Here is a 23,258-nt window from a genome sequence, read left to right on the forward strand (position 1 = left end):
CGACGTTATTCACCGAAATTGTTTCAAATTTGTTATTTGAAGTTCTCAACGGATATTACAGCCTATGACAGAAAATTGTCTGTGCAGGTCCACGCCTTCTTATAGCCCCCATATAACGGTACCTTCCGATATTCGGTATTTTGAAAACATTATTGTTTCAAATTTGGCATTTGAAGTTCGTAATGGGTACTGCAACCTGTGACAGAGAATTGTCGGTATAGATTCACGTTTTGGTATAGCCCCCATATAATGGTACCTCCCTATTTTCGGTATTTTGGCGATTTAAGCTAGATTATTCACCGGAAATGTTTTAAATTTGGTATTTGAAGTTCATAATGGATGCTACAGCCTAAGACAGAAAATTGTCAGTGCAGGTCCACGTCTTCATATAGCCACCATGTAACGGTGCCTCCGCTTTTGTACGTTTGCAAATAATATAATGAACTGTCACTGGAATAATTTTAACAGCTGTCGGTCGAGTGGATTAGAAATGACAGCAGTCTGAAGTTGGTTGCAGTTTTTTCATCTCACCCTGTATTTGACGGACCTTACTTAATGTATTAAAAATAAATTTTAAAAAGGCCTCTTTTGAAGGCCCTTCTTTCCCCATAATTTTCAGCATTAAATATATTTCCTAAGAAATAAAACATATGGCCCCTATGTGCATACCTAAGTCATGATTGCATATCTCCTTGACAAGTATGAATTGTCCCACAAACCAAAAATCTGTTTGATACGACAAAGGAACTCAAACAATTAAATGCCTTTTGGTAATGCAGGGCAATCACACAAATGAAGAGGTGGGAAAGAGTGACAAATCACTTATGCAGTTCAAAAGGCCACAACACAATTTGCATGCACACAAACACACACACACAAAGTTATCTTAACTCATTACAGGACATTTATTACTGGTCGAATGGAGCACTTCTTTAATTTGCAATGGAGATGATGACTTATAATCAAGGATGCAATTGGAGATTTCAAATTTTAATGAAAAAGAAATATATTTTTAATCAAAGGAGGAAAATGAGAAAAAAGTAGTTTAGAAGCTGATGAAAGGCAATTGCTTCGAAAGGACATTCCAAATATTTTAGAGAAAAATTTCTCACTGATAAAAAAAAAAACAGATTTTTGAAACAAAAAAAAATTTGAAATTTTAAATTATAATCCATTTTTAAATTTAATTAAAAACCAGTAAAGAAAGTCCTAAAGTCGGGCGGGACCGACTTTATGATACCCTACACCACTTTGCTAATTTAGTAGAGCTTTACATAACAATTAAAAGTTTTTATGGGAGAATTCAATCATACACGCTATGATTATAATTATAATTTAAAGTTCAGAGGACTAAATATGCCGAAGCATTTGTATCTTTTAAATTCGGACTTGTATTGCCCATTTGGTGCACAATTAATTTGAAATCGGATAAAGATATATATGGGAGCTATATCTAAATCGGAAACGATCTCGATAAAATTTGGCAAAGAAAAACCTGAAAATCGTTTTTACCGAGTGCATATTACGGCTGTGGGTAACAAATACAACAAATCGGATGAACAGTATATATGAGAGCTATAGCTATATCTGAACCCCGATCTTCACCAAATTTGACAAACTAGTTTCTGGACTCAATTCAGTCGTTAGTGCCAAATTCCATTCCATTTGGACAAATATTAGACGTTTGGTGCACAATAAAAGGTAAATCGGACGAAGTTATATATGGAAGCTATCGCCAAATCTGAACCGATCTCGATAAAATTTATCAAAGGTATTTCTGAGCTACATTTGATATATTTCCCTGAATATCGTTGTTATGGAGTGCTTATTACGGCTGTGGGTTACAAATACAACAAATCGGATGAACATTATATATGGGAGCAATAGCTATATCTGAACCCCGATCTTCACAAAATTTGACATACTAGCTTCTAGACTCAATTCGGTCGTATGTGCCAAATTCCCTTCCATTTGGACAAATATTAGACGTTTGGTGCACAATCAAAGGTAAATCGGACGAAGTTATATGTGGGTGCTATATCCGAATCTGAACCGATCTCGAAAAAAATTAGAAAATTATTTCAGTGCTGTATTTGACATATATCCCCCAAATTTTGTTGTTGTTACAGAGTGCATATTACGGCTGCGGAGGACTAAAAATAACAAATCGGGTTAACAATATATATGGGAGCTATAGCTATATCTGAACCGATTTCGATAAAATTTGGCATGCTTATATTCAGGCCTAATTTGGTTGTATGTGCAAAATTCCATACTATTCGGGCTGATATTACAAGTTTGGTGCACAATAAAAGGCAAATCGGACGAAGATATATATGGGAGCTATATCTAATTTTTTACCGATTATCTCCAATTTCAATAGGGCTCGTCCTTGGGCCAAACAAATGTTGTCTGGAAAATTTCATCTCAATCGGATAATAAATGCGACCTGCATTTTGTTCACAAGAATACATGGGCAGACGGACGGACGGACGGACGGACGGACAGACGGTCAGACGGACTGACATGCATAAATCAACTCAGAAAGTGATTCTATGGAGATCCTCAAAAGTAGCTATGGGTCTATCTCGTTTCCTTTTGCCTGTTACAAACAAATGCACAAAGACATAATACCCTGACCACCTTGTGGTCTAGGTATAAATACCGAATGTAGCCGTATATTAGGGTCTATATGACGACGTGGACCTGCATAGGCAACTTTGTCATAAGCTATTACAATATTCAAATGCGAAACTTGGAAAAAAATCTGTTTATAATGTAGCTAAAATCATCAAAATACCGAATATCGGGAGGTACCATGGGGGTTATAAAACACGGACCTGCACAGACAATTTTCTGGCATAGGCTGTAGTATCCATTACGAACAAAATATGAAATAATTCCGGTACATAATGTCGCTAAAATCATTAAAATACCGCATATCGGGAGGTACCGTTATATGGGGGCTATACGAAGACTTGGACCTGCACATACAATTTTCTGTCACATGCTGTAGTATTCATTACGAACTTCAAATACCAAATTTGAAATAATTTCGGTGAATAATGTCTCTAAAATCATCAAAATACCGCATATCGGGAGGTACCGTTATATGGGGGCTACACGAAGACTTGAACCTGCACATACAATTTTCTCTTTTAGGCTGTAGTACCCATTACGAACTTTAAATACAAAATTTGAATTAATTCCGGTACATAATGTCGCTAAAATCATCAACATACCGAAATAGGGAGGTATCATTATTTGGGGGCAATACCAATTTTCATAGACGGACAGACAGACATTGCTAAATCGACATAGAATTTTATCCTGATCAAGAATATATATACTTTGTGGGATCTAAAATATATATTTCGGGGTGTTACAAACGGAATGACAAACTTAAAATACCCTCCATACTAGGGGAGGGTATAAAAAAAGATTTTTGAAAAAAAAAAGAAATTTAAAATTTTAATCAAATTTTAAATTTAATTCAAAATTATGTAAAATTATTCTGATAATTATCCTACTTATAATAGACACGAAGTCCAGTTGATATCATATTGACAACCATAGGATATTTTCTGTATTTAATAATTTTATTTTTTTTTATTTATTTTTTTTTTCTGGGATACTGAAAACTCTGCAAAATTATTTTGGGAATAAAAATATGTTAAAGACTATAATAAGAACTCAAGGAGATAATATTGTAATAGGCCAAGTTATGGCATGTTGAAATCTCTTGTCCTTATCCTTTTCGTCCTTTGTTTCCTGAAATATAATAAGAATAAACCAAACTGAGTTTTAATGACACCTACAATTTTCTTTTTCAAATAAATACAAATTTAAGGTGTGCCCCCATCCTTCCAAATACAGACCTTTAAATTTCAAATTTCCGCCTTTAAATAAAAATATCTTAAAAAATAAAATAAATTCCTTACTTCCTTTTAAACCGCATTCTTTGTTTCACATAATTCCTCTTTAAAGCCGACGAAGAAAATTCCAATAGTCAACTGAGCACGAATCACATTTCTGCAACAAAAGCTCTTCAAAAAAAATATCCGAAAAAGGAAAACACGCTTTTCAACACTCCCTCAGAGCGAAAAACAGTAACGCATACACAAATTGAATTCTTTAGAAGGAAAATCAATTCGAAGGGATAACAACACCCCCTTCCCCCACTACAAATTGTGGACAGTGGGCGTTGATGTTTTAGACACCAGATCCATATCAGTGACGGCAGTTAAAGTTTACAATCTCTTCAGGCCAGCAAAACGACAGCGTGTAGCCAGAATATGCCATTAATCATGACATGCAAGCTTGGTCAAGAATGGAGGTGTCGGTAGATGTGTATGTGCATGTAAGGCAGAAAATGTATCACGAAAGGTGGTCAAACGTGATATTTGAGAGGAATGGAAAGAGGATATAGAAAACGGAAGATAAGGTATAGGTTGTCAAGAGAAAGACAAGAATTCAATTTTTCTTCTTATAGAAGACCAGGAGGTTTTTTATAGAAGACCAGAAGGTCTTCTAAAGGTTTTTTATAGAAAACCAGAAGGTCTTCTTATAGAAGAAGGTCATCTTATACAAGTGGTCATCTCATAGAAGATAAGAAGGTCTTCTCATAGAAGATCAGAAGGTCTTCTCATAGAAAAGGCCTTCATATGGAAGACCTGGAGGTCTTCGTATGGAAAACCAGGAGGTCTTCTTATGGAAGACCTGGAGGTCTTCGTATGGAAGACCTGGAGGTCTTCGTATGGAAGACTTGGAGGTCTTCGTATGGAAGACTTGGAGGTCTTCGTACAGAAGACCTGCAGGTCTTCGTATAGATGACCTGGAGGTCTTCGTATAGATGACCTGGAGGTCTTCGTATAGAAGATCTGGAGGTCTTCGTATGGATGACCTGGAGGTTTTCGTACAAAAGACCTGAAGGTCTTCGTACAGTAGACCTGGAGGTCTTCGTATAGAAGACCTGGAGATCTTCGTTTAGAAGACCTGGAGGTCTTCGTTTAGAAGACCTGGAGGTCTTCGTTTAGAAGACTTGAAAGTCTTCGTATAGAAGACCAGCAGGTCTTCGCATAGAAGACCTGAAAGTCTTCGTATAGAAGACCAGCAGGTCTTCGCATAGAAGACCTGAAAGTCTTCGTATAGAAGACCTGAAAGTCTTCGTATAGAAGACCTGAAAGTCTTTGTATAGAAGACCTGAAAGTCTTCGTATAGAAGACCTGAAAGTCTTCGTATAGAAGACCTGAAAGTCTTCGTTTAGAATACCTGGATGTATTCGTATAGAAGACCAGGAAGATTTCTTATAGAAGACCTGGAGGTCTTCTCATAGAAGACCTGGAGGTCTTCGTATAGAAGACCTGGAGGTCTTCGTATAGAAGACCTGGAGGTCTTCTTATAGAAGACCTGGAGGTCTTCGTATAGAAGACCTGGAGGTCTTCGTATAGAAGACCTGGAGGTCTTCGTATAGAAGACCTGGAGGTCTTCGTATAGAAGACCTGGAGGTCTTCGTATAGAAGACCTGGAGGTCTTCTTATAGAAGACCTGGAGATCTTCGTATAGAAGACCTGGAGATCTTCTTATAGAAGACCTGGAGATCTTCTTATAGAAGACCTAGAGGTCTTCGTGTAGAAGACCTGGAGGTCTTCGTATAGATGACCTGGAGGTTTTCGTATATAAGACCTGGAGGTCTTCGTATAGAAGACCTGGAGGTCTTCGTATATAGAAGACCTAAGGTCTTCTTATAGGAGACCAGAAGGTCTTCTAATATGGAATAGCAGAAGGACTTCTTATGTAGAAGACCAGAATGTCTTCTCTTCTGGTCTTCGATATAAGAAGACCTTCTAATTTTCTATATGAGGAGACCTTCGGGTATTCTACATGGGGAGACCTTCTGGTCTTCTATATGAGAAGACATTCTGGTCTTCTATATGAGAAGACCCTTTAGTCTTCTATAAAAGTCCACATTTTTTTAATTTTCTATCATTCTTTATCACCTCACCCTCTTCCATCAAACACCGCACTGCATCGTCAGATCTCTATCTTAATTTAATAAACATTTACTTTTACCAGAGCCCCAAATGCATGGAATTTAAATACAAAACATCCAACATTCTGTTGTTCATGGAGAAACATTACAACTGGCCAAACACACACACATACACTCACACAAACACTTCGGACACTTGGACAACAAAACTCCCATAAAATGCTAATGGACAAGTGGATAAAATTCTAAACTCTTTCAATTTTACCCAGCTGCGGACGAGAGTAGTTTAGCCAAATTAAAAACTCTGCAATCCGAGAAGTATTTGCAATTATAAGTGCGAAACTGTTACATGTATCGGTGTGAGTAAAAGTGTGTCTGTGTGTGTTCGGGAGAGTGTTTGAACGTGTTGTAAAAGTGTAGCAAATACGTGAAATCCACATCAGTAGCAACCGGATCAGAAATCGAAGCCAACCGAACAGATGGTCCAAGTTAAAGTGCAGTCATATGAGGAGCAAAGCACCAGGAGCATTACAAATACGTTACACCATGCTCTAGGACCATGTAAGTGTTTTAAAAAAAAGAGAGAAGGAGAGCGTGATGGAGAAAGAAGGGAAAGGATAAGCAGAACAGAAAGTGTTTGGGTTAGATTTAATTTTTTTAAATTTAGATTTTTAATTGAGATTTTATTCTTTGTTAGGAAATGTGTAACACGAAGGCATGATAATTGTGTGTGTGTGTTATTATTTAAAGCTAGCCTTATTCCAGTACAAGTTCCCATTTCACATTTATGAAGGTCCTATAGATTTGCGTATGCACATTTCAATAATAAGATGTTATTAAAGGCATATTTGGGGAATCGGAGTCTATCGGAGTCTATGAATTGAAGTCGGACTAATGCTTGAGTCGCTGTTGAAAGTAAAAGTCTTCGTATAGAAGACAAGAGGGTCTTCTTACAGAAGACCAGAAGGCCTTCTCATAGAAGACCTGGAGGTGTCTTCTCATAGAAGACCTGGACGTCTTCTCATAGAAGATCTGGACGTCTTCTCATAGTAGACCTGGAGGTCTTCTCATAGAAGACCTGGAGGTCCTGGAGGCCTTCTCAGAGAAGACCTGGATGCCTTCTCGTGGAAGACCTGGAGGTCTTCTCAGAGAAGACCTGGAGGCCTTCTCGTGGAAGACCTGGAGGTCTTCTCAGAGAAGACCTGGAGGCCTTCTCGTGGAAGACCTGGAGGTCTTCTCAGAGAAGACCAGGAGGCCTTCTCGTGGAAGACCTGGAGGTCTTCTCAGAGAAGACCTGGAGGCCTTCTCGTGGAAGGCCTGGAGGTCTTCTCAGAGAAGACCTGGAGGCCTTCTCGTGGAAGACCTGGAGGTCTTCTCATAGAAGACCTGGAGGTCTTCTCATAGAAGACCTGGAGGTCTTCTCATAGAAGACCTCGAGGTCTTCTCATAGAAGACCTGGAGATCTTCTCATAGAAGACCTGGAGGTCTTCTCATAGAAGACCTGGTGGTCTTCTCATAGAAGACCTGGTGGTCTTTTCATAGAAGACCTGGTGGTCTTTTCATAGAAGACCTGGTGGTCTTTTCATAGAAGATGTTCAAAATGACTCTAGACTTCGCGCATCCTCATATTTCTATCACAAATTTATGAAGTGCGTCAACCCTACACAACTTTGAACTTTGATCTGATGCTTAGATATTGAAGCCAATGCCGAACTTAAAAAAAAAAACAATAATAGGCTTTCTGGCCTTATTGACAAAACATACAAAAATATTAATTAAGAATTTTTAAGAACTTTTTAACAAAATCTTCCTCAAAAAATCGGGGTTTTCAAAGAAATTTCATCAATGACCTCCAGACAACAATTGTGGATTTTTGAAGTGTTTTTAAAATTTTTGAAAAATTGTCTTTTGGCGACTTCCGGGCTTAAATTGTGCAATATTTTCAAGCACTTCCTAACAAATGGTGGATTTTTTGTGAATTCGAGAAGTCAAATTTTGGTGTGGGGCTATATCAGAAGATAGACCAAAATTGTCTTAATTTATGCTCATTGAGAAAGCAGAATGTATATATTTAAAATCGGTAGTTATTGGGTTATTTGCAGATGTAATTTCACAGTAACTTAAATTTTATAAATCATACGCCCCGTACATTATATTTTGCCAAGCACCGGGCGTACATGACCGTCATCATCTAGAGAGTTGTGTCAACCTAGTTCATAGTTCAGTATATCAGCTCCTAAAGGTATGAGTGATTTCAGAAATTTCCCACTACTCATTCGCACAGTTTTCATACAAACTACCGGAACTAGATAAAGAACTAGATTGGCACAACTCTAGTAAATACTCGATACATTTTCCCCCGACAACATTGGGCGTATGATTGATGTACTTTCACAGAAATTTGAATTAACGAAATTAATCATACGCCCCATTCACAATCTGATTGAGTGACTGATTCATCAATGCCCAGGCGAAATGGCTGTAGCTGAAATTTTGCATCGGGGTCAATGTTGGTGGATAAGGTTGAGATAACGCTAGGTTTTTAGAATTTCGGATTAGAAGTGTACTAAGGGTACTAAAAAGCACTAAATTCCGAAAAGAATTTGAAAGAAAATATACTAGTTTCGTGCCAAATCTGACCAATTCTAACAAAACTAAATTTATTCCAAAATTTGATGCTATTTCCGACAGTTTTTGCTTTCATTCCATAAAATTAAAATAAAAATGCAAAAATTATGGCCTTTGACTTTATTGCAGGTTTTTATCTCACCCTGTAAATACTCTTGATCAGCGTAAAATTCTAAGACGATTTAGCCCTGTCTGCCATTCCGTATGTCTGTCTGTTCGTCTGTTGTAATCACGCCAGAGTCAAAACGAATAAAGATAGGAAACTAAAATTTTGCACAGATCAGTCTTTTGTCTGCGGGCAAATGAAGTTCGAAGATGGGATGTATTGGTCCACGATATCGTATAGCCCCCATATAACGGTATTCCCAATATTCGGGTTTTTTATGATTTTAGCTAAATTTTTTAATGAAATTGTCTGAAATCCTACACAAGGAGTTCCTTCTGAGTACTTGACCCCCTGAAAGAAAATTGTCTGAATAGGTTTACGATATCGTATAGCCCCCATATAACGGTACCTCCCGATATTCGGTATTTTGCTGATTATAGCGACATTTTTGACCGGAATTGTTTGAATCTTTGTATTTGAAGTTCCTAATAGGTACTACAGACTGTGTTAGAAAATTGTTTATGCAGGTCCAAGACTTTGTATAGCCCCGATATAACTTTACCTCCCGATATTTGGTATATTGTTGATTTTAGTGACATTATTTACCGGAATTGTTTCAAATTTGGTATTTGAAGTTCGTAATGAATACTACAGCCTATGATAGAAAATTGCCTGCGAAGGTACCACGTTTTGGTATAGCCCCCATATAGTGGTACCTCCCTATATTCGGGTTTTTTATGATTTTAGCTAAATTTTTCAATGAAATTGTCTGAAAATCTACACAAGGAGTTCATTCTGAGTACTTTACCTCCTGGAAGAGAATTGTCTAAATAGGTCCACGTATAGCCTTCATATATCGGTAACCCCGATACTCGGTATTTTAATGATTTTAGCGAAATTTTTCACCGGAATTGTTTCAAATTTCGTATTTGAAGTTCGGAAACTTTACTACGTCCTATAACAAAAAAAAATACTTATGTGGGTCCACGTCTTTGCGGTTTTCATTTAAGAGGTATTTTTCGACGGATTTTTTTTTAATTTTGTCAAGATCCTTCAAAGTGGTGGAGGGCATTAAAAGTTCGTCCCGGCCGAACTAAGATCTTTTTTTTTTCTTGTTTCAAAGTAACTTCATACCACTCGATTTTTTTATTTTTTTTTTAATCAAAACTGCGGTTAACGATAGGGAAACTGCTTGAAAGTGCCAAAATGCTTAAAACTATAAAAAAAGACTTCATTTGTTCTGGGTCTCAATAGAGCACCTAATTGTTTTTTTTTTTTTTTTTTTTTTTCAATCCAGCTTTTTCCAGGCGGGTTTCTCCATCATCAATCACATTTTTGTCTAAAATACGAAAAAGTCTTCTCATAAAATGCGAAATTAATATCCGAATCCATTCAGACTTGGCAAATCTCAATATTTCCAACAGCACAAAATCTTTATAACAGATCTTTATAGAGATCGGAGCAGTTCTTCTGGTACTTCCCCCAAATAGGGTTCAAGATTTCGATTTTCTTGTAATTTTGCTTATACCAATATTTTTATCCATATTAGATGGAGTATAAAAATGGAATAATTCGGTGCCACATATATGGTACCGAACATTTCAACATTTTCTAAAAATTATCATATATTCGTTACCTCGAATATATTCCGAACCTGGCACGTCGCAATATTTATATAATATTTATTAAGGTCCGATACGAAATGGCCAATATTGGCCCATTCCTTCGGAACCTACCTAGAGGGTCAACAATTTGAATAATCATAACCGAAGTCAAAATATATTTAAATAATCGAATATTGGCTGAGGGTATACATCAGGCGGTAAACCCGACTGTTCCTTTATACCCTACACCACAAGGTTTTCAGGGTATTATGTCTTTGTACATTTGTTTGTAACAGGCAAAAGGAAGCGAGATAGACCAATAGTTCCTTTTTATGATCTGCATAGAATCACATTCTGAGTCGATTTAGGCATGTCCGTCCGTTTGTCTGTCTATATAAAGGTCGCATTTATTACCCGATCCACATGAAATTTTGCACAAATCATTTGTTTGGCCCAAGAACGAACCCTATTGAAATTGGAGATAATCGGTCAAAAATTTAGATATAACTCCCAAATATATCTTCTTCCGATTTGTCTTTAAATGTGCACCTAACGTGTAATATCAGCCCAAATAGTATGGAATTTTGCATATTCGACCAAATTACGGCTTCTAATAAATATGCCAAATTTGACCGAAATCGGTTCAGATATAGCTCAAGCTCCCATATATATTGTTCATCCGATTCGTTATTTTTGTCCTCCGCAGCCGTAATATGCACTCTGTAACATCGATATTTGGGGAACTATATCAAATACAGCACAGAAATACATTTGCTAAATTTTATCGAGATCGGTACAGATTTCGATTTAGCTCCCTTATATATCTTCGTCCGATTTACTTTTTATTGTGCGCTAAACGTCTAATATTTGCCCAAATGGAATGGAATTTGACACATGCGACCGAATTGAGTCTAGAAGCTAGTATGTCAAATTTGGTGAAGATCGGTTCAGATATAGCTATAGCTCCCATATATATTGTTCATCCGATTTGTTGTATTTGTTACCCACAGCCGTAATATGCACTCCGTAACAACGATATTCAGGGAAATATATCAAATACAGCTCAGAAATATCTTTGCCAAATTTTATCAAGATCGCTTCCGATTTGGATATAGCTCCCATATATATCTTTATCCGATTTTAAATTAATTGTGCACCAAATGGGCAATACATGTCCGAATTTAAAAGATACAAATTCTTCGGCATATTTAGTCCTTTGAACTTTAAATAATAATTATAATCATAGCGTTTTTGATTGAATTCTCCCATAAAAAATTTAAGTTGTTATGCGGAGCTCTACTAAATTAGCAAAGTGGTGTAGGGTAGCATAAAGTCGGCCCCGCCCGACTTTTGGACTTTCTTTACTTGTTTTGTTTGAAATTTATTTTCAACAACATGGTTTTCCGCCTTTTCCAAGGATTTTCCTACATTCGGGTTTAGGCTTTACTTTATGTCAAAATTTATGATTGGCATTCAACTTTTCTCTATAAATAAAAAAACGTTAGCTAAATATTAAGAAAAATAAATAATCTTAAAATAACTTAAAACAAATTTATATTCGACCCAAACCCCACTCTCCATTAAATACACCTGCAAAGCCACTTGAGTCTCTACCTCTCCATACCTCCTGCCCTTTCTCTCTCCCTCGCTGTCAATCAATTTATAGCCAAATTTTACACGTGTGCGAAAAAAGTCACAGCATTTATGTTTTTTATGCCACGTGTGAAATTTCACTCCACCGTTTTTTCGCCTATTTTTCATCCCCATCTTCTTCATCTTTGTTCTGTTTTTTTTTTTTTTGTTTTTTTTTTCTTTGGTAGTCTTGGTGTTGTCACGCTTCTTTGGCACCATGCCGGTTCTGGGAGTATGGCCCAGGGCAGATATCGCCCTGGTGCGTTTCAAATGGTGTAGCCTGCCGGTGTTGGTGACACTGACGCTGTGCCTGTTCGCCACCATGGATTTGTTTCTCTCCCTGAAGGTGGTGACCGAAATGGGCATAATGCTAACAACAACAGGTGAGGATGCCAGCCAGCAACAATGTTTGCCATAAACATATCACTTGCATTGCACAGCCAAAACAAGTGCCCTTCTAATATATGCTGCCTCTCTTGCAGGACCTTTGAGCTTCAGCATTGGGTGCCTCACCGGCTTCATTGTTTTCCTATGGCTATCACGTAAGTGGCCAAATTTGATTAAGTCCACGCGACGCCTGGAAGTGATATTTCTGCGGGGACCCTATGCGGCATGTCCAGAATCGCAAATGCTAAGTCGTCGCATTCGTCTGACGGGGACCCTGTTTCTCGTGAGCTCGGTGGGTATGTATGAGGGTGTGTGTGTAGTTGAAGTTATTTGTTCTTCTGTTTTTGTATTTTGATTTGTGTTGCCACTTTTTGTTATTGTTTCCGGTTTTCCGTTTTATTTCCTTTTTGTTGTGGGTGCTGTTTTGTTTACTGCTGCTGATGCTGTCATTGTTTATTCCTCGAGCCAGTGGAACACTTGTGCTATGTGGGCAGCGGTATTTACAGCAATCATCTGCAGATCAAGGAATGCAACTTAACGGCGGGGTTTTGGAAAAACTATTACATGCGAGAGCGTTGGCAGTTCTTTTCGCTGATAGACTACACGGTGTGGTTGGTACCCCTATTGCAGGTAAGAGGGTACTTGTGGTCCTTGAAAAAATTAATCTTTAAAAAATCCACGTTTATTTGGTCCTTGAAAAAAGTAATCTTTAAAAAATCCACGTTTATTTGGTCCTTGAAAAAATTAATCCTTAAAAAATCCACATTTATTTGATCCTTGAAAAAAGTAATCTTTAAAAAATCCACGTTTATTTGATCCTTGAAAAAAATAATCTTTAAAAAATCCACGTTTATTTGGTCCTTGAAAAAATTAATCTTTAAAAAATCCAGCTTTATTTGGTCCTTGAAAAAAATTAATCTTTAAAAAATGCACGTTTATTTGGTCCTTGAAAAAATTAATCTTTAAAAAATCCACGTTTATTTGGTCCTTGAAAAAATTAATCTCTAACAGATCCACGTTTATTTGGTCCTTGAAAAAATTAATCTCTAACAGATCCACGTTTATTTGGTCCTTGGAAAATGTAATTTTTAAAAAATCCACGTTTATTTGGTCCTTGGAAAATGTAATTTTTAAAAAATCCACGTTTATTTGGTCCTTGGAAAATGTAATTTCTAAAAAATACACGTTTATTTGGTCCTTGGAAAATGTAATTTTTAAAAAATCCACGTTTATTTGGTCCTTGGAAAATGTAATTTTTAAAAAATCCACGTTTATTTGGTCCTTGAAAAAATTAATCTTTAAAAAAATCCACGTTTATTTGGTCCTTGAAAAAATTAATCTTTAAAAAATCCACGTTCATTTGGTCCTTGAAAAAATTAATCTTTAAAAATTCCACGTTTATTTGGTCCTTGAAAAAAGTAATCTTTAAAAAAATCCACGTTTATTTGGTCCTTGAAAAAAATTAATCTTTAAAAAATCCTCGTTTATTTGTCCATTGGTCCTTGAAAAAATTAATCTTTAAAAAATCCTCGTTTATTTGTCCATTGGTCCTTGAAAAAATTAATCTTTAAAAAATCCACGTTTAATTGGTCCTTGAAAAAGGTAATCTTTAAAAAATCCACGTATCTTGGTCCTTCGGTCCTTGAAAAAATTTATCTTTAAAAAATCTACGTTTATTTGGTCCTTGAAAAAATTAATCTTTAAAAAATCCACGTTTATTTGGTCCTTGAAAAAAATAATCTTTAAAAAATCCACGTTTATTATGTGGTCCTTGAAAAAATTAATCTTTAAAAAATCCACGTTTATTATGTGGTCCTTGAAAAAATTAATCTTTAAAAAATCCACGTTTATTTGGTCCTTGAAAAAATTAATCTTTAAAAAATCCACGTTTATTATGTGGTCCTTGAAAAAATTAATCTTTAAAAAATCCACGTTTATTTGGTCCTTGAAAAAATTAATCTTTAAAAAATCCACGTTTATTATGTGGTCCTTGAAAAAATTAATCTTTAAAAAATCCACGTTTATTTGGTCCTTGAAAAAATAATTCTTTAAAAAATCCACGTTTATTATGTGGTCCTTGAAAAAATTAATCTTTAAAAAATCCACGTTTATTTGGTCCTTGAAAAAATTTATCTTTAAAAAATCCACGTTTATTATGTGGTCCTTGAAAAAATTAATCTTTAAAAAATCCACGTTTATTATGTGGTCCTTGAAAAAATTAATCTTTAAAAATCCACGTTTATTTGTCCTTTGGTCCTTGAAAAAATTAATCTTTAAAAAATCCACGTTTATTTGGTCCTTGAAAAAATTAATCTTTAAAAAATCCACGTTTATTTGGTCCTTGAAAAAATTAATCTTAAAAAATCCACGTTTGGTCCTTGAAAAAATTAATCTTTAAAAAATCCACGTTTATTTGGTCCTTAAAAAAATAGTCCTTGAAATATAAAAAGTCCTTGAAAAATATTCTTTACAAAATCCACGTTTCTTGGTCCTTGAAAAAATATTCTCTGCAAAATCCACGTGGAGTAGCGTACCACATAAATATCCTTTTTACCTTCATCAATCATATATCCTTCTCTTTTTTCTTTCTCTCTCTCCCATCCAGTGGATAACCATATCAATGACATTCATATGGAATTTTGTGGATATTTTTCTAATTCTGGTGTCGCAAAGTTTGGCGGTGCGTTTCAATCAATTCAAATGGCACGTCCAGTGTCATCAGAAAAAGGTGAGTGTGTGTGTGTATTCTAACTCTCTTTCAAAAATGGGTCACATATCGTTTTTTTTTTCTCTCCTCCTCCCCTTTTGTTTACATTCAATCTCCTCTGCTATTTGACAGCATATGTCAAATGACTTTTGGCTTGGCGTACGCAAGGATTTTCTTGCATTGACAGATTTACTTTGGCTATACGACACGGATTTGTCTGGCTTGGTGATGCTGTCATGTGCACAGAATTTATATTTTTTAGCCGTTCAGACGTTCCATGTATTTCTGTAAGTATTTTGGGAAGGAGGGAGGGAGGTAGGAAGGATAGCTGGATGAATGGTTGAAGGAATGGATATTCATAAATAAAATGCCTCAAATGTCGGCACTGAACCATATAATAAGTGGACAAAAGTGTCCGCCTCAATAAATTTTCTTTTTTTCGTTCCAGCTATCGAGACAATTTCATGAGCGAAATCTACTTTTGGTTCTCTCTGCTCCATGTGGCCATACGCACCTTCTACATGATGTGGTCGGCAGCAGCCATTAATGAGACGGCCTATGGCATTTTGAGCACAATTTATGAAATACCCACCGCCTATTGGTGTTTGGAGGTAAGAAGGGGTGGAGGGCTAAAATTTTTCTTTGGCAACAAAGTGTCAATCATGTTTAGCCACTATTTTCGAAATTTGATTGATGGAAATTCAATCGCCAAGAAAGGGATGCAAAAAAAACCAATAGTTTTCAAAGTAAACGATAAAACGTCTTTGGGGATGGAAGCAGAACTGATTTTAGGAATCAGTTAGACACGTTTTTTTCTGCTAAAACGTGGACCATTTGTCAATTAGATTTCCAGAGAAACGTGTGGGTTTCGTAAACGATTTTTAGGAAGGTTTTGAGGGAAATGGGGTCCCAGTAAAGAAATTATAGACACCACATTTCTTAAAAAAAATTGAAATTTTAAAAATTTCCTATTGCAAAATGGTCAGGCTTAATCCCTTTATTATTATAGAGGAGAACGGTGAAATGTTTTTTTATTTGAAATGTTCCTTTCATCCCTAAAAAATATTTTTTTGAAAAATCCACGTTTATTTGTCCTTTGATTCCTGAAAAATATTTTTTTTGAAAAATCCACGTTTATTTGTTCTTTGATCCCTAAAAAATATTTTTTTGAAAAATCCACGTTTATTTGTCCATTGGTCCCTAAAAAAATATTTTTTTTAAAAAAATCCACGTTTATTTGTCCTTTGATCCCTGAAAAATATTTTTTTTTTAAATCCACGTTTATTTGTTCTTTGATGCCTGAAAAATATTTTTTTGAAAAATCCACGTTTATTGTCCTTTGATCCCTGAAAAATATTTTTTTAAGAATCCACGTTTATTTGTCCTTTGGTCCCTAAAAAAATATTCTTTAAAAAATCCACGTTTATTTGTATTTGGTCCCTGAAAAATATTTTTTTTAAAAATCCACGTTTATTTGTCCTTTGATCCCTGAAAGATATTTTTTTGAAAAATCCACGTTTATTTGTCCTTTGATCCCTGAAAAATATATTTTTTTAAAAATCCACGTTTATTTGTCCTTTGATCCTTAAAAAATATTTTTTTTGAAAAATCCACGTTTATTTGTCCTTTGATCCCTGAAAAATATTTTTTTGAAAAATCCACGTTTATTTGTCCTTTGATCCCTGAAAAATATTTTTTTTAAAAATCCACGTTTATTTGTTCTTTGATTCCTGAAAAATATTTTTTTTTGAAAAATCCACGTTTATTTGTCCTTTGATCCCTGAAAAATATTTTTTTGAAAAATCCACGTTTATTTGTCCTTTGATTCCTGAAAAATATTTTTTTTTGAAAAATCCACGTTTATTTGTTCTTTGATCCCTAAAAAATATTTTTTTGAAAAATCCACGTTTATTTGTCCTTTGATTCCTGAAAAATATTTTTTTTTTGAAAAATCCACGTTTATTTGTTCTTTGATCCCTAAAAAATATTTTTTGAAAAATCCACGTTTATTTGTCCTTTGATTCCTGAAAAATATTTTTTTTTGAAAAATCCACGTTTATTTGTTCTTTGATCCCTAAAAAATATTTTTTTGAAAAATCCACGTTTATTTGTCCATTGGTCCCTAAAAAAATATTTTTTTTAAAAAAATCCACGTTTATTTGTCCTTTGATCCCTGAAAAATATTTTTTTTTTAAATCCACGTTTATTTGTTCTTTGATGCCTGAAAAATATTTTTTTGAAAAATCCACGTTTATTGTCCTTTGATCCCTGAAAAATATTTTTTAAGAATCCACGTTTATTTGTCCTTTGGTCCCTAAAAAAATATTCTTTAAAAAATCCACGTTTATTTGTATTTGGTCCCTGAAAAATATTTTTTTTAAAAATCCACGTTTATTTGTCCTTTGATCCCTGAAAGATATTTTTTTGAAAAATCCACGTTTATTTGTCCTTTGATCCCTGAAAAATATATTTTTTTAAAAATCCACGTTTATTTGTCCTTTGATCCTTAAAAAATATTTTTTTTGAAAAATCCACGTTTATTTGTCCTTTGATCCCTGAAAAATATTTTTTTGAAAAATCCACGTTTATTTGTCCTTTGATCCCTGAAAAATATTTTTTTGAAAAATCCACGTTTATTTGTCCTTTGATCCCTGAAAAATATTTTTTTAAAAAATCCACGTTTATTTGTCCTTTGGTACCTAAAATATATTCTTTAAAAAATCCACGTTTATTTGTCCTTTGGTCCCTAAAAAAATATTCTTTAAAAAATCCACGTTTATTTGTCCTTTGGTACCTAAAAAAATATTCTTTAAAAAATCCACGTTTATTTGTCCTTTGGTCCCTAAAAAAATATTCTTTAAAAAATCCACGTTTATTTGTCCTTTGATCCCTGAAAAATATTTTTTTTAAAAATCCACGTTTATTTGTCCTTTGATGCCTGAAAAATATTTTTTTTAAAAATCCACGTTTATTTGTCCTTTGATCCCTGAAAAATATTTTTTTTAAAAATCCACGTTTATTTGTCCTTTGATGCCTGAAAAATATTTTTTTGAAAAATCCACGTTTATTTATCCTTTGATCCCTGAAAAATATTTTTTTTTGAAAAATCCACGTTTATTTGTCCTTTGATCCCTGAAAAATATTTTTTTGAAAAATCCACGTTTATTTGTCCTTTGATCCCTGAAAAATACTTTTTTTGAAAAATCCACGTTTATTTGTCCTTTGATCCCTGAAAAATATTTTTTTGAAAAATCCACGTTTATTTGTCCTTTGATCCCTGAAAAATATTTTTTTGAAAAATCCACGTTTATTTGTCCTTTGATCCCTGAAAAATATTTTTTTGAAAAATCCACGTTTATTTGTCCTTTGATACCTGAAAAATATTTTTTTGAAAAATCCACGTTTATTTGTCCTTTGATCCTTCAAAAATATATTTTTGAAAAATCCACGTTTATTTGTTCTTTGGTCCTTGAAAAATATATTTTTGAAAAATCCACGTTTATTTGTCCTTTGATCCCTAAAAAATATTTTTTTTGAATAATCCACGTTTATTTGTCCTTTGATCCCTGAAAAATATTTTTTTTTTGAAAAATCCACTTTTATTTGTCCTTTGATCCCTGAAAAATATTTTTTTTTTTGAAAAATCCACTTTTATTTGTCCTTTGGTCCCTAAAAAAAAATTCATTAAAAATCCACGTCCTTTGATCCCTGGAAAATATTTTTTTGAAAAATCCACGTTTATTTGTTTATTTGGCCCTTGAAAAAAGGAATCTCTTAAAAGCCCACGTTTATTTGGCCTTGAAAAAGTAATCTTTTTTGAGAAAAATTGCGGACCTTAGTTAACTTACAGGGTGAGATAAAAAAAAAAACTGCAACAAAATCAAACGCCATGATTTTTAAATTTTTCTATTAAATTTTAATTTAAATTTTATTGAATGAAAGCAAACAAATGTCGGAAATAGCATCAAATTTTAGAATTAGTTCGATTTTTTCACCTTTGACACGAATTATGGCCTTTCAAACGGTCAATAAAACAGTCACACGCTGCCCGAATATTGCTCTGCAGTATTTTGGTCCATTCCCGGCGAAGCGCGAAGGTGTTCGACACTTTGGTATTTTTTAGTGCCAACCTGCTTTCCAAAATACTCCAGACACAATAGTCAAACGGATTGGTATCCGGAGATTTTGGTGGCCATTTGGTGCGCTGGAAATGAAGCGAAGAACCTCATTTTGTAACCATTCTTGGGCGGCGCGTGCTGAGTGGTGCGATGGTACTGAGTCTTGGTCCATGGTCTGCGACGAAAATGTTTGCGTGCCCAAGGCTTTAATACATCTCCAGAATATTTTCGCCATAATATTCGGCATTTATTCTGAGGCCACGGTCGATTAATACGAGCGGAGAGCGATCATCGGCTATTATGGCAGCGCACACCATCACCATGGCCGGCGCTTGAGTTCTGGTGGCCAACCGAAGGTGCACATTTTCAGCTGACTTCTTTGGTAAGGAAACGCGATCATTTTGTTTGTTTACAAACTACTGGACAACGAATATTTTCTCATCGGAGACGGAGAAAAGCAAATTCGGCAGTTCACCACTTTCGGCCAAGTGAAGCAACTCTTTAGCTCTTTTGTGTCTATTTTCTCACTGTTGAGGTGTAAGTTCTTGCACTTTTTGGAATTTCAATGGCTTTACCCCGAGCTCATTTTTCAATATTTGCTGAAAGGAATATTGCGATATGTTCAGTTCACAAGCCATTTTTCGGCCACTGACTCGACGCGTGTTTCGATCAAGTAGCTTCTTTACTTTTCGAACCATTTCTGCTGATGTTGCAGTTTTCTTCCGTTCACTTCCTTGACATGTGTCGAGCTACGCTACCAGTATCACGGTAATGAGCGATGGCAGGAGACAACAATTTATTCACATTTAAATGCTGGAGTGCTCTAACGATAGCCACTTGGTTGGTGGTTTTCCAGCCAAATATAAAGAAATCACACCATCACGCTTGAATCTCCATCACGAATAACTTTGTTTCTGGAAAATTCTCACCAAAACGCTTTTGTACGCTTGTAAACAATATAATGAGCTGTCACTGGAATAATTTTAACAGCTCTCGGACGAGTGGCTTAGAAATGACAGCAGTCTGAAATTGGTTGCAGTTTTTTTCATGTCGCCCTGTATTGTTATCTGTTTTAGATGAAGTAAAATGGTCCGCTATATCTGGTACCTCACCCATATTTCCACATATTCCAATAGTTTGCACATATTTCATGTGAGGAAGTGGGTGATATAGTCCAAATCTGGCACGTTGTAATATTTTCATCATTCTTAGGTCTGATACGAATTGGTCAATATTGGCCAACTGCTTCGGAACCTCCCCCATAAAGGGTAAACAGTTTGAATAATCATAACTCAAGGCTGGAGGTATACAATTGTCGGCAAAACCGACATATACTATTTTACTTTTTTTTATTTATTTTATTTCTTATTTTTGGAGAAAAAAAATGCAGAGCTTAATTACCTAATTTAAATTATTAATTTTTATTTAAATAATTATTTTTATTATTATTTGTTTTTTCCTTTTAATTTATGTATTTTTATTTTTTATTTATTTATTTATTTTTTTTATTGATTTATTTATTTATTTATTTATTTATTTATTATTTTTTTTTTTTTTTGAAAACCTGAATCTTTTTATTATCTACTTTTCTTTCTTTCCATTTCAGCTCAAAAGACTCAATGAAATCATTATATCCGATTTGATTGCTTTAAGTGGCAAGGGTTTCTTTTTCCTTACCCGGCGTCTTATGTTGGCTGTGAGTAACGAAATAAAAATACTAAATTGGTATTTCAATATTACAAAACATTATTTTATTATCGGTCACATATTTTCAGCAAATTGTCAAAATACTGAAATGTTTATTTTCTTATCTTCCATGTTTTTTTTTTTTTTTTTTTTTTTTTTTTTTGTGATTTTTAGATGGCCGGCACTTTGGTTATTTATGAACTCGTCCTGCTCGATCAAGTGGATGGCAATGATGTCCACACACCACTGTGTAATCAAAGGAAGGGTTGAATGTATTCCTTTTGGTTTTTTTTCCACTTTGGATGATGATGTCTAAGAATGCCATGAGCAGATAAAATGTTAAAAGATTATGTATTTTATATTTGTGTATGCATTATTTTAATGTTTATCGATATGTGTGTTAAGCTGTGTCGTTTTTATACATATTTTGTTTATTTCTTCAAAAAGTAAATATTTATGTCGTAACTGGTCTTTTATGTGGTAATAAAATCGAAATGTATGTAACAAAAACAAAATTTATAATCAATTTAGAGTTATATAAAAATGGAATTTTTATGAAATGGGAGGTGGACATTTTATAAAATATTCTAAACCAATAACCAAAAAAATATTTTATATTAGAAAAATAAAGGAGATATTCTTAACAAATTCACGATTTGGGGCTCTAATAGACCTTGAAAAATATACTTTGAAATATAAAATATCTTATGCTCCTTGAAAAATATAAATTAAAAAAATAGGCGTTCATTGATCAGATAGAATCTTTGTCCTTGCAAAAATTCATGCATGAAAAAATATCCTCAAAAATCTACATTTGAATGGCTCTAACTATTCTGAAAAAATATTCTTAGAAATGAACGTTGTCATTTTTGAAAAAATATTAATGTGAAGCCTAGATTGTGCCTAATTATCTTGAAAAAGAGTCCTTAAAAAAAGTTTGTCTGGAAAATTCTTCTAAAAATTCAATCTTCTTTAAAAAAATTACATTTATTGGTAATTGGATCCTTGAAAAGATATTGTTTAAAAAATCCAGGTTTATGGGTTTTTTGATCCTTGAAAATATAGTTTTTGAAAAATCCACGATTATTTGTCATTTGATTCTTAAAAATCAACGCTTATTTGTCCTTTGATCCTTGAAAATATATTTTTTTGAAAAATCCACGTTTAATTGTCCTCGATCCTTGAAAATATATTTTTTTTTGAAAAATTAACGTTTAATTGTCCTTTGATCCTTGAAAATATATTTTTTTGAAAATTCCAAGTTTAATTGTCTGTTGGTCCTTGAAAAAATTAATCTTTAAAAATCCAGGTTTATTGGTACTTTGGTCCTTGAAAAAATTAATATTTAAAAAATCCACGTTTATTTGTCCTCTGGTCCTTGAAAAAAGTAATCTTTAAAAAATCCACGTTTATTTGTCCTTTGGTCCTTGAAAAAATTAATCTTTAAAAAATCCACGTTCATTTAGTCCTTGAAAAAATTAATCTTTAAAAAATCCACGTTTATTGGTCCTTGAAAAAAATAATATTTAAAAAATCTTTAAAAAATCCACGTTTATTGGTCCTTGAAAAAATTAATCTTTAAAAAATCCACGTTTATTGGTCCTTTGCTCCTTAAAAAAAGTAATCATTAAAAAATCCACGTTTATTTGGTCCTTGAAAAAAGTAATCTTTAAAAAATCCACGTTTATTTGGTCCTTGAAAAAAGTAATCTTTAAAAAATCCACGTTTATTTGGTCCTTGAAAAAAGTAATCTTTAAAAAATCCACGTTTATTTGGTCCTTGAAAAAAGTAATCTTTAAAAAATCCACGTGTATTGGTCAGATGGCCCTTTAAAAAGTAATCTTTAAAAAATCCACTTTTATTTGATCCTTGAAAAAATTAATTTTAAAAAATCCACGTTTATTGGTCCTTGAAAAAAATAATCTTTAAAAAATCCACGTTTATTGGTCCTTGAAAAAAATAATCTTTAAAAAATCCACGTTTATTGGTCCTTGAAAAAAATAATCTTTAAAAAATTCACGTTTATTGGTCCTTGAAAAAAATAATATTTAAAAAATCCACGTTTATTGGTCCTTGAAAAAATTAATCTTTAAAAAAACCACGTTTATTGGTCCTTTGGTCCTTGAAAAAAATTAATCTTTAAAAAATCCAGGTTTATTTGTCCTTGAAAAAATTAATCTTTAAAAAATCCACGTTTATTTGTCCTTTGGTCCTTGAAAAAATTAATCTTTAAAAAATCCACGTTTATTTGTCCTTTGGTCCTTGAAAAAATTAATCTTTAAAAAATCCACGTTTATTTGTCCTTTGGTCCTTGAAAAAATTAATCTTTAAAAAATCCACGTTTATTTGTCCTTTGGTCCTTGAAAAAATTAATCTTTAAAAAATCCACATTTATTGG

General features: G+C 33.8%; 1 protein-coding gene across 1 annotated transcript; it reads left to right on the forward strand.

Moving 5' to 3' along the window:
* Window positions 1-6,471: 6,471 nt before the first annotated feature.
* On the forward strand, window positions 6,472-21,317 carry LOC101889888 (gustatory receptor for sugar taste 64c-like). Its single transcript, XM_059119816.1, has 9 exons — window positions 6,472-6,553; window positions 12,151-12,345; window positions 12,445-12,645; window positions 12,819-12,979; window positions 14,955-15,077; window positions 15,189-15,343; window positions 15,505-15,667; window positions 20,781-20,870; window positions 21,035-21,317. The coding sequence occupies exons 1-9, from the start codon at window positions 6,472-6,474 to the stop codon at window positions 21,128-21,130; spliced, it is 1,266 nt and encodes a 421-aa protein (XP_058975799.1). The 3' UTR covers window positions 21,131-21,317.
* Window positions 21,318-23,258: the final 1,941 nt, after the last annotated feature.

This window comes from Musca domestica, unplaced genomic scaffold (genome assembly GCF_030504385.1).
Source record: "Musca domestica strain aabys unplaced genomic scaffold, Musca_domestica.polishedcontigs.V.1.1 15, whole genome shotgun sequence".
NCBI classification, from domain to species: domain Eukaryota; kingdom Metazoa; phylum Arthropoda; class Insecta; order Diptera; family Muscidae; genus Musca; species Musca domestica.

Coding starts and splice junctions, on each gene's coding strand:
- LOC101889888 (XM_059119816.1), top strand. CDS start 6,472: ATGGTCCAAGTTAAAGTGCAGTCATATGAGGAGCAAAGCACCAGGAGC. Junction 12,346..12,444: donor CATAATGCTAACAACAACAG/GTGAGGATGCCA, acceptor CCTCTCTTGCAG/GACCTTTGAGCTTCAGCATT. Junction 15,668..20,780: donor CCGCCTATTGGTGTTTGGAG/GTAAGAAGGGGT, acceptor TTTCCATTTCAG/CTCAAAAGACTCAATGAAAT.